This window comes from Aythya ferina, assembly GCF_964211825.1.
Source record: "Aythya ferina genome assembly, chromosome: 1".
In the NCBI taxonomy this organism is placed as follows: domain Eukaryota; kingdom Metazoa; phylum Chordata; class Aves; order Anseriformes; family Anatidae; genus Aythya; species Aythya ferina.
In genome coordinates, this window is record NC_140296.1 from 148,620,996 (window position 1) to 148,633,046 (window position 12,051).

The 12,051-nt window shown below is 52.9% G+C and overlaps 2 protein-coding genes across 2 annotated transcripts in view; one reads left to right on the forward strand and one right to left on the reverse strand.

Annotated features, from left to right (window-relative positions):
* The first annotated feature begins 1,296 nt into the window (after window positions 1-1,296).
* ASCL1 (achaete-scute family bHLH transcription factor 1) lies at window positions 1,297-2,589 on the forward strand. The gene is made up of 2 exons (XM_084508428.1): window positions 1,297-2,350; window positions 2,488-2,589. The coding sequence occupies exon 1, from the start codon at window positions 1,671-1,673 to the stop codon at window positions 2,313-2,315; it is 645 nt and encodes a 214-aa protein (XP_084364554.1). The 5' UTR covers window positions 1,297-1,670; the 3' UTR covers window positions 2,316-2,350; window positions 2,488-2,589.
* Window positions 2,590-6,873: 4,284 nt separating this feature from the next.
* LOC311443188 (uncharacterized protein) overlaps window positions 6,874-12,051 on the reverse strand; it is a 289,234-nt gene continuing 284,056 nt past the window's right edge. The window contains exons 15-16 of the mRNA XM_084533165.1: window positions 7,472-7,554; window positions 6,874-6,982 (exon numbers count right to left, since the gene is read on the reverse strand). Of these exons, the coding sequence (XP_084389291.1) occupies window positions 6,961-6,982; window positions 7,472-7,554 (105 nt within the window). The 3' untranslated portion in view covers window positions 6,874-6,960. The remainder of the gene's footprint in view (window positions 6,983-7,471; window positions 7,555-12,051) is intronic.

Consider the following 12,051-nt stretch of genomic DNA (forward strand, 5'->3'; position numbering starts at 1 on the left):
GCCACCAGCGTGTCCCAGTGCTGAGCCTGGCGGTGTCACCCAGGCCACCCACATTCCCACAGCCCCAAGGGGCGGTGTGACCCCCAAGTCATGCCAGCTCCAAGCTCTCAGCCTCAGTGCTGCTTCTGCACAGTTAGACCTAAGCCTCAATCAAGACTTTGCCTGGCAGCAGGGGGAATTTCCCCCTGCGTAGGGCAGGGCCACCCTGAATCCCCAGTTGCAAACAAATGCCACTTGCATCGGGCAGCGAGCACAGTGTGGCCTGGGGAATGGGCTGTGTGGCCAGGAGAGAGCTGTGTCTGCACATCCACCTGCTCACCGTGCTCAGCACACCCCGACGTTATGGTGCCCCACAAAAGAAACCTCCCACTGCCGCGCTGACAGCCATAGGACATCCACTCTGGACTCATCCAAGTGCATGCACTTCTTTCTTTCCCTCCAACCACGCTCACCCCACGGCCCCCCACCTTCCAAACACCCACCTCGGCTCATCCCCCGGGACTCCACACACACTCCTTCTCCCACCACCTCCCAGCTCCCCTCCTCCTCCCAGCCCACCACCGCGCACCTCCCTCCTCTCTCTTCCCGCACCCCCTCTTCCCCAAATCCCCAAATCAATCCCCAAATCCCCTTCACCCCCCTAGACGGACCCGGTCCCCCCAATCGGGGCTCCCCAGCCCCGCGCATCCCCGTGCGCGCCGCCTCCCGCCCCGTCGGGCCGCGCCCGCCGCCGCCGCGGCCGCCGCCGCCTCCTCCGCGGCCGCCGCCGCCGCCGGCGCCCCGGCGCGGGTGTTTGCTCAGGGCCGGGAGCGCGGCACGCGCCGGGCGCACGCACTTGCAACAACAAAACCCGCCGGGGGTGGGGGCGGCGGGGCGGGGGGGAGGCGGGGGGAGACGGGCACCGAGGGAAAGGGGAGGGGGGGGGGGGAGAAAAGGAGGGGGAAAAAGGGGGAGAGAGGCGGGGCCGAGCCGGCGGCCAGCGCGTGTGCGGCGGGGCCCGAGGGCTGCGGGAGGGGGGGGGGGGGATGTAGAAAAGGGGGGTGTTAGTGTGTGTGTGTGTGTGTGTGTGTGTGTGTGTGTGTGTGTGTGTGTATGTGTGGGTCCCCCCCCTCCCCTCCCCGCGCTGCAAAGGCGGCGGCGCTCGGCAAAGCCCGGGGAGCGTGGAAGGCGCAAGGTGCAGAGCGGGCGTGTGTGCGAGGGGGAGGGCGGGGGGGCAGCGAGTGTGTGTGTGTGTGTGTGTGTGTGTGTAGGAGAAGGGGGGGGTGGGGGGGGGCGAGCCCCGTCCGCCCCTTATAAGAGACACAATCCCCAGCCACTTTTTTGCAAAAGGGGCTTTGCAAAGCAGCCTGCGCACACGCGAGCGCCACGAGCCTCCCCGCGGCCGCCGCACGGAGGGCGAGAGGGAGGGGGGCGGGCAGAGCCGCCCGCGCTCCCCGGCCGCCCGCCCGGCACCGCCGCCCGCTCCCCTTTGTCGCCGCGGCCCCTCTCCCCCTGCCCGCCTTCTCCCGTCTCCTTCGCTAAGCGACCGCCGCCGGCTTTTTCCCCCCTTTTACACACGTCTCTTCTCCTTTTTCTTTTATTTTAATTTTTTTTTTCCATCTTTTTTGCCGCCGGGGGGCACGGGGAGCGGTCGCCCCCCCGCCTCGCACGACGCCCCCCGCCCCTCGCCCATGGCCAGCGGTAGCCCCGCCGGGATGGCGAGCGGCGCCGGGCAGCCTCCCTTCCTGCAGCCTGCCTGCTTCTTCGCCGCCGCCGTGGCCGCCGCAGCCGCCGCCGCCCCGCCGGGGGCGCCGCCGCCGCAGCTGAGCCCCGCGGGCGGGCAGCCGTCCCCGGGCGGCAAGCCGTCGGCGCCGCGGGCCGCCAAGCGGCAGCGCTCGGCCTCGCCGGAGCTGATGCGCTGCAAGCGGCGGCTGAACTTCAGCGGCTTCGGGTACAGCCTGCCGCAGCAGCAGCCGGCCGCCGTGGCGCGGCGCAACGAGCGGGAGCGCAACCGCGTGAAGCTGGTGAACCTGGGCTTCGCCACGCTGCGGGAGCACGTCCCCAACGGCGCGGCCAACAAGAAGATGAGCAAAGTGGAGACGCTGCGCTCCGCCGTCGAGTACATCCGCGCCCTGCAGCAGCTGCTCGACGAGCACGACGCCGTCAGCGCCGCCTTCCAGGCCGGCGTCCTGTCGCCCACCATCTCGCCCGGCTACTCGCACGACATGAACTCCATGGCGGGCTCCCCCGTCTCCTCCTACTCCTCCGACGAGGGCTCCTACGACCCGCTCAGCCCCGAGGAGCAGGAGCTGCTCGACTTCACCAGCTGGTTCTGAGCGCCCCCCGACGCCCCCCGCGCCCCCCGCGGCAGGTGGGTGCGCGCCCGCGGCCGGCCAGGGGGGCTCGGGGGGCGCGCAGCCGCCGGGATCGGGGAGGGGGGCGCGCAGCCGTCGGGGTCCCGCCTGGTCCCCGCGCGGCTCTGACCTCCTCTCTCTTTTCTCCTTACAGGCCGGTTGCAAAAAAAAAAAAAAAATGGGAAAAATATCACGCACGCGGGCGCGGAAAGCCGCCGCCAAGCCAGGACCTGTTGCGTTTCGCTCTCCCCCGCCGTCGGAGGGCGGTGCGGGCACGTCTCCCGGAGGGACGCTGCGCCCCCCGCGCACAGCGCTGAGCGCCGCGGGGGCCCCTCGGGGCGGCCGGAGCCCGGCCGGCCCCTGCGCACCGCTCCCGGCCCCGCCAGCACCGAGAGAGCCCGGCGGAGCCGCTGCACCCTCCCAATCCCCCCCCGGGAACGGCGACCCCGGTCCCCCGCGGCCGGGCGCTGCGCTCCTCGGGGCTCTTCCTCCTGCTGCTTCCCCCCCGCCAGACGGGAGTCCCCCTCCGCACCCCATCCCGGCCACCTGCAGCCCCGCACAGCCCGGCCTTCCCTGCTCTGTGGACGAAGTTAGTTTGCTGGTGTTCGTGGAGATTTTGAAATTAAGCTATGCTGTACTCAAAGACACCCCCCCAACCCTCAAATCCCGGCTCTCCCCCTCCCCCCACCTCCGAGCTTTTCCTCTCGTTTTCATCATAGGATGCTTCCAATCTTTTTTTTTTTTTCCTTTGTGAATTTTTTTATTATAAGAAAATCTATTTGTATCCACCCTAACCAGTTTGGGGATATATTAAGCTATTTTTGTACATAAGAGAGAGATTTATAGAGGTTTTGTACAAATGGTTTAAAATGTGTATATCTTGATACTTTTTTTAATATGTAATGCTTATTACCTCTTCATGTTTAGACGTGTAGTCGACATTACCTTACAACTGCCATTTTTGTATGTGGTTTTGTAAAGGACTTGGATTTCCTCCAGATGTACTTTAGCACCAACGTGTCTTACTTTATAGAAACTTTGTTAATGTATTAATAATGTTATTAAACAATGTTCAAAGTGAACAAAGTTTATGCAGCTATTGTCCAAACGCAAAATGGTAGCCATTTGTTTTTATATGCTGCCTTTTGAAGAAAAAAAAAAAAGAAAGAAAGAAGCAAAAAGCAAACAACAAAAAAAATCCCTTATGCCACTGCCTTTTCTTACTGTTTTATTACAAACTTACAAAGGTCCTGTATAACCCTGTTTTATACAAACTAGTTTCGTAATAAAACTTTTTTTAATTAAAATGATCAGCTGCCTGCTGCATGTAATTTTTTTTTTCTTTCTGCCATTGACAACAATGAATGTAAGGACAAAATGTTAAATGATGTTATGCCAGAGCTGAGTTGCATATGAAGTGTTTGTATCTGATGGATGTAACATATATATCTTTATCTATCTCTATATAAATATGCAAAGATCTCGCGCTATCACCATTGTTTTCTTGCCCTTCTGGGTTACAAACGTGTATCCAAATCAAAAGGCGAGGGGGTGATTAATGATTGCATTGTCCTTCCCGAAATCACTGCACATTAAAGAATTCCCCCAAAAGACCGGGTCCTAAAGAGAGGGCGCCCTGACCCCGTCCTCCGCAGCTCTCCCCCGGCGGGGCACGAAAACACGGGGGAAGGCGCAGCCGCCGCCGCCAATAACACGGGCGACTTTGTTGCCTCCGCGAAGATAGCGGCTGGATAAATAAAACCGTCGGGGGAAGACGGGAAGCGAGCGGCGAGGGGGGAGATGAAATGAAATAAATAAATAAAGTAGTAGAAATGGGTGGCAGCTCGGAGACACTGGTCTTTCTAAGCTTGTTATTCTACCCAAATAGCGTGATCTGCGTGTAAAAGTACCCAATTACCAAGACTCAAAAAGAAATTGGACCCCCCCCTCCCCTTTTTTTTTTTTTTTTTTTTTTGGCTAGCCTGCTTGTTGTCAGTTAGCAAGGACGTGACCAGAATTCGCCTCCTCCTTTGCGCCTGGCTCCTGCATCACTTGCAAATTCAGTTTGCGTGCACCAAGCCAAGCGGAAAGCGAAGCGCAAAATGCATCTTACAAAAAAAAAAAAAAAAAGGTGGGGGGGGAGAGAGCCAGTGTGCCGTACGGAGTTACGTGCCTCCGAGCTGCAAGGGATGCGCTGGTTTGGAAAAGAGGAGGGAAAAACTTCGGTGCAGCACCCGGGTTTTGGGGCTGTACGCCTGTAAATCAGTGTGCACACACTCACGTCGTGCGGGCACACAGTTGCACAAACATCCACGCACGGATCAGCGTACAGGCCTCTCCGCATCGCCCCAAAAGTGTACTCCCCTTTGCCTCCTCGTCTCCTCCCCCACGGCCCGAAATGATCCATATGGGATTTAACCCGGGGAACCGGGGACGGGGCCCGGGGTCACGGATTCCCTCCTTGGTGCGGCACAAACACTCGTTGTTTTAACCGCTCGTGGAAGTAATGTTTAGTTATGAAAATAATAACCGTTATACGCCGCCGTCCGCTCTCCCTTTACAGCATCTCCTTTTTATTTACCCACTTTTGCAAGTGTGCAGATAAGGTATGCAAAGAAAGTGCAGCGAGTAATTTATAGCTATGAATATAACATTAGGATAATGTTTCATTCTGTTACAAAGGCGAAATTTCTCTTCCTTGTGTAGACAGGTGTTCTTTTTTGCTCACTTCTGAATAGTAAATATCCAGACTCATTAAACTAAAGGCAAAGTTACGCTGTTGTTCGCTACAATGTATAAGGCAGGCTCAGAAATTCACCACCTCCTCCCTCCCTTTTCCCCTCAGCCCCCTCCCCAAAAGAAAGAAAGAAAGAAAACACACACACACAATTTTACTGAAGATAGGGAAAGGGCAAAGCAGGATTGGGGTAAATCTCATTACATCTGCTCTAATCGCTTAGCAACACAAAGCCTTTTCTTGTATTAGTGCGGAGAGCCTTTCAGCGCTGCCTGACAGACAGTATTCAGTTAGCATTAGGAAACTCCATAAATCAGGGACTTCTTTGGGCGCACTATAAGTTTTAGAGCTACGCGGGGCGGGGAAGGGGGGGGGGGAGCAGGGGAAAGCGAGGAGGGGGGGCTGCAGATGGAGGTTGCGGGGCCGCCTATTTATTGATGCACCTATCTATTGATTTATCCCAATGCCGGAGCGGCGCCCCGTTAACAACCACTTCCCTCCCCCGAGGGGTTTTCCGCCCCCTCCCCAAACCAGCCCTCCCTCGGCTGCCCCCCCAGCCCCACTCCCAATTTTGGGGGTCCCCCCGCAGCCCCGCGAAGCATCCGCGCCCTAAGGCGCTCCCGGCGCTCAGGTAGGACCCGGGGGGAGCCACGCTCGGCCCTACAACCCCCTCCTCGACCTCTGGGGAGCCTTTTATAAAACTTTATTTTCCCTTTTTTGTTGTTTTTCCCCCCGGTAAGCGGGCACCTGCCCAAGGGCAGGCGGGCGCTGCAGCGCCGAGGGGACTGGGGCTGGCTCCATAATGCAGCGCCTGTTACTCAGTGCATTCAGGGATTAGCTCGCCTTGAAGGGCAGGGGGCATTCTCTGCCTCCTCCACCCCCCCACCCCCCCCAACACCTCCGCCCTTTGCAAAGGGGAGCGGGGAGAGCCCCCCGCCCCCGGCCGCCACCCCGCTCCGTCCCAGCGCGCAGCAACTTCTTGCTCCCAAGCGGGCTCGCTTTTAGCGTGTCAGCCCGCACAATGCACAGCTAATTCCTGCTGCAAAAGGCAAGTGGTGAGGAATCAATCGCAGGCTTTATGCAATCAAAAGGGATGATGGGTTTGGGTTTGGGATTTTTTTTTTTTTTCCTTCTTCTTCTTCTTCCCCCAAGTTCCCTGCCCCACACTGAATTTTTCCTGCTCCTTACCCGCGTCCTATTAATAATCCCATGCAGGCGATTGCAGACCGAGGTAAACCTATCATTTGTATGCGCCTGAAGATTAATTTCCCCCATGTACCAACTCAACGGCATAGTTATCTCTTTAACAGGGAAAACAGTTTGGCTCCATTGTCGGGTTGCCAAGACCGCCTTTTGAGAAAGGGAGCCCGGCTAGCCTCTGATCAAACTCAAAGGTTAGTTAAAAGACAAAAACAGCTGAAAATCTTCATGAATAATGCTGTTTCCCCGAGCCCAGTGTAGTGCAAGCGCACATTTCAATGCCAGAGCATTTTGTTATGCTGCTCGCCTAAGTCAGAATTTCACAGAAAAGGCAGAGAAGAAAAGCTCCAACAATTAGAGGGGGCCTGTCAGAAAACATTAACGCCTTCCTCGCCCAGCCTGTCAAGCATGCTGGAAATAAAAAACTGGCATAGCGAATCGCACCTCCACCCTCCCGAGCTGCGGGAGGGGAGAGAGAGGGGGGTTAGGGACAGAGAAGTAGGGGGAGAGACAAATGGACGGGCCCAGGCTCTTAGCAGACCCCCTTGGCTTTGCAGTTCAGCTGAAAGCTGGAAAAGGAAGGGAAAAGAACGTGCAGCTGGATACTGCCTTCAGGTATTTCTCCCTGTTTCGTGCACCCAAACAGCATTTCAGGACCATAACGCACACTCGCATCATCTCTCAGCATCTTCAGCTCTTCCCTGCATTGCTCCTGCAAAGCACAAGTGAGATGCCCGATGAGACAGCACCACAGCAGAGCTCTCAGCCCCCTTTGCGTTCTGCTGCCCCCACAGTCCCACATCCAGGCTTCCACACTTGTGGCCATGAAGATGCCAGGTGTGGCTGATCCTCAGCTGGACAGCACCAGAGGTATCTTCCCCTTTTTTAGGAAAACGGATTAAAAATGCACACCAGACCCACTACCCACATGCTCAAATCTTTTTTCCCTAGTGCAATACTTACAGAGTTATTTAAACCCCACCCCCCTACACTGCCTGTAAGTGGACATCTAGGCTTGGACTTTCCTGGCCAAAGCATGGATTTTCCCCAGAATATAAACTACAAGAGAGCTCTGTGCCTTTTCTTTCTGTAAGCAAATTTACAGGCCATCGCTTCAATCTGTTTTTTGCCCTTGTTGCCTTTGTTGTCCCCATTGCACATATGTGTGTATGGTTATATCTGATAACGACCAGGTCAGTACCGTGCAGCTTCTATAGGCAGCCCTTTTGCTGGGGGATGGAGGGCAGGGAAGAGTACTGTTGTGTAGTGTAGGCATCGTGTCACCTGTGGGTTGAAAAAAAGTACAGCAAAATATTAAGTGACTGAAGAACAGAGTATCTCCACACCCCTTCTGAGATGTTCTTGGAGGTTATAACTGTAAAGGGACACTGCACAGCTTGGACAACATGTGAAAATAGACAGGTCAGACTTTGCCCACAGTCAGAGTGCTTTGTGGTTGCTACTTATCCCATGGGGAAGGAGCTCTGACTTTGGGGATGGAAGCTCTCCATCCCACACACGCCCTGGAGCAGTACAACTTATCTGAGTAGTATGGAGCTTGCTGTCCCTTTCAGCATTTCCTGCTGCTTGGAGTATCCATAGAAGGATGTAAGAAAAGGCAGAGCACCCCCCAAGCACCAGTACTTTCACTGGCTCTCACGCTTTTGTCCTGGGCAAACACAAGCAGCTAGTAGGAGAGGAGGAGAAGTTTCATGGGGTCCCTTTTCTCCCTCTACCCTGATACCTGTCCCTTATTATACTAATTAGAGAGAGAGGGGCTGACTTAAAATGCAGGGAAGGAAGGAACTAAATAAAGGAAAGCTGCTTTTTGTGACAAGATATTGGTCCTGGGTTGAAAATAGCTAAATTCATTGACAGACATGATTTGGTCCTGTCTCAATCTATTTTAGCCCGAGAACCACAAATGCAAGACAGAGGCCATGAGCAGTTCCTCACAAGTGCCTTCTGATACGTTGCAATGGGAGAACATGACAAAGCTGGCGAGAAAGGGGATCACTGAAATCTCTACTCTGCTCTTGTGCAGGGCTATGGGAAGAGCCAGTGCACGTTAATACCCTGGTAAACTTTCTGTGGGGCAGATAATCCATTTTTCCTTTTGTACCATTCTGAGCAGGATTCAATCCTGTTTGTGCTCCTCACCTACCCACCAAGAGAGGAACAAACACAGATTTTTTTCCAGAAGAGTTTCACTTCCTCTAAAAGTTTGCAGCAACAGGTTTCTTTCTGCTTTCATAAATTCTTAATGTGGGATTACCAATGGCACTGGGAAAGGACAGATAAGAATTGCAAAAATTCTTATAGCCAGCCCCACTAAGGCATAGGCCTTAGTGGTAGGGGTGGTGACAGTCTTCTGAAGCAGACCCCAAGCTCACTTGGTCCAGTTTCACCAAAGCCATTCACAGAAGGAGCCCACATTTGCCTTTTGGGATGGGGCCATCCTCCCTTCCCCACAGCCACACCACTCACTCTCTCTCCCCTCCTGCTGTTGGTTGGAGCTGGGAGCTATTTTAATTTACACTTGCTGAACAGGCAGGGCTGTATTACTCCTGAACAGGAAAGGAAAGGCCCTATATTAGTAAAGTGTGAAATGCAGTTTTGACTGAAAAGGGAAGCCATTTCGACAGGATTATACCGTGACAGTGCAGATTAAACCCCTGCCATATGGCCTAAGATAGGCTTGCTTTTACTTTCAGGTAACAATGCATTGCTAATTAAGTGGTGATGACATTTCTAAATGGAAAAAAAAAAAAAAAAGAAAAAAAAAAAAAGAAAAAAAAGCCACCTGTACATGAAATAAAGACAGTCAAGTGAAGGGAAGACATTCATCAGCGCTAATAATACTGGAAATCAGCCCTCTTTTATCATTGCGGTTTGCTTTGAAAAGGAGATGGAATTTGTTTGATTTGTTATTGAGTAAACAATAATTCACGTGTGCACTCCGAGAAGTGACTGCGGCACTCCTGAAAGGCACCCGAGGGACAGGGCGGGAGAGCAAAGTCCCGTGTCGCATCCAGGACAAACACAGCCCAGGCAGCAGCGCCGTGGGGCTCCCCTCCCTGCCCTGCCAAGAGGATGATGGAGGGTTTCTCCCTGAGCGAGGCAATGTCAATAACATCTAAGCACGTTCTTCAAAGTCTCACTGTGCTGGAGAGCTTCTTATCTGTACCTCCAGGGGTGTCCCAGCAAAGGGCTGACACAAAGCCCACAGTCCTTGCCATGTGCACTGCTGTTGGGCCATTGGATGGCAATAGCTTTCAGGTAGTACAGGATATAATGTCAGACTGATGGTCTACAAGCAAAAGGACAATTGTTATTGATAACCTTTTTGGGCTTTCAGACAGTGTTCTCCAAAGACTCAAGACTTACTTGAAGGACTTACTTGAAGTTTCTAAGCAATATCTGTGCATATTCCTCCACAAGGCAGAAACTGCATCTGGAATTGCTGACCCAAGAGGTTCAGGAACAGGCAGTGGTAGACATTTTGCTTCATCCTGCTTTAACTTTCAGAGCAAACCATGGTTTTAGGTTACTGTAATGTGTATCAAGCTGTTTTGCCCATCTGAGGGCCCTGGTACAGCATGGAGACTTGGAGCATCTCCTATCTTGTCAAACTTGCAGCACTACCAAAAACAGAAGCCTAGCTTTCTCTTTCACATCTTTCACTGGCAGAACTGCCACTCAGATGAACCCAAAAGTTTCATGTGATCCTCACAGATTTTTCATGCTTAATGATTTGAAGTAACATTCCAAACGGATGTACACCCATGGATGAGCCTGACAGCATTTTAAGCTTTCTGCTGAAAAATTTTTAGCTTCATTTTCCTCCACCTCTTTGCCATCCTTGGGGGATGGTGGCCAACTTCTCCCACCTCTGAAGTCAGCAGACCTGTAGGAGATGGTTAAAAACGCTGCAATCATTCCCAACATCAGAGAAAGGGGGAAGGAGTGGACCTGCACAATCACAGGATGCAGCACAAGATGCAGTGGCAGAAAGTCAGAGTAATGAGGAAAAGGAGGCAGGCTCCCAGCCAAACAGCCACACTGTGCACTGCTGGGCACAGCACAGAATGAAGTTGCTGATGAGCACAGCACAAGCACACAGAAACAGCATCAGTAGGCAGACACCTCCAACACCCAGGCAGGACCAGCCCCAGCAGATCACCTCCTAGCAGCAAGCAGGACCCTGAGGCCCCTGCAGCTCCTTCCCATGGTGTCCACACATACATCAGAAGAGAAATGTGGAGGAGGTTGGAGGGAGCACGAGACACAAGCACACAGGGCTAGAGGCTGCACTTGCCATCTTTAATACCTACTGATGGCTCTATCCTCCATTAACCTACCTGGTCCCTTTCCTAACCCAGATACATTTTCACCACCTACAACACTCCGTGATAATTGCCATGAAAGGATTATGATGTAGGGACAATGAGAAATAAAATAGCTGCTGGCAGAAGCAGGGAGTGAACCTCCTCCCTCCTCCCCCACTCCCAAGTTTCTTGTCAGAAGACCACCGTGGCAGCAGGGGCAGGTGATGAGGACAATGACAGGTCCGCAAGGGGCACTCTGCTTAGTCTGACTTGTCCCTTGGCTTCTCTGCATGGCCAAATCCCGTCTTCTTGGCACATCACTTTTAGTTACCACTGCTCCTTCTCACTCTCTGTGTGTGGAACTGCTACTGACCAATAGGGCATTTATAAATAGAACAATGTTTAATTAACACAACAGTAGGACAGACTTGTTGAAATACTTCCCAGACAGCAGGCAAGAGTCCTGACAAGGAGACTATTATGGGAATTTTAATGAATCCTTCCAGAGTGGGACAGCTTCCATACACCTACATTGCAATGACTAATTTTGTTTGTGAAAATTGTATTGGTAAATGATGCAGGGTGACAATAACACTGGGGACCAGTGAACTGAATAAAGTCACTGGGTGACTATGTGAAATACTGCCTACAGGACAGAGCAGAGTGCTTACTAAATGCACTGCAGTCATGGGTCCGAGTGCCCAAAAGCCCACGTCAGACCCAGATACAAATGTAGTTTGCATAAGGCAGGCAAAGAAGCAATTAAATAACCCAAACAAGGATCTAACTGTGCCAGATGCCACCACAGCATGAAAAGAAGCAAGGGTTGCACGACTGCACAGCTACTTCTGTGAGACACGACCAAGAGCATGTGCCTTATTAACACCACTGTTAAATGCATGCCTGCTAGCTGCTGCTGCTGTAATTGAGACAATGCACATGTATCCTTGCGATCTCACCATCTAAGAAAACAGGAAATTAAAATTGGCTCCCTCAGTGGTGGGCCTGTGGAAGGTTCCCACCTAGTGCACTATAGCCTACTTCTTCTCACAGTGACGTGTGAGCTGGGAGTCAAGGGGTGCTGAAAGGACAAGGTTTACAGTGCAGTGCATTCCCTTAAGTCCACCTCCACCTGGCTCTGTAAACTCTTCTTCATTCTCTGGCAGAGACACTGCACACCATCAGTAACCTGGTAGCCATATCCAATAAATATAGATCATCTCAGAAGTTCAGAAACAGCCTCTTATCCTTCAGGATTTTAAGTAACAAAGCACCCAGGAAGACCAACTACTATGACAAATGGGTTATTCTTGACTTAGCTGATTCAGTTGTCTAATGCTGATACGGACAGCAGGCAGACTCACTGCTCTAATTCTTCTGTTTTCATCATTATGCATTTGAGGTGGTTTTAACAAAAGACCTTGCTATTAATGGACAGATTCATGATATACCT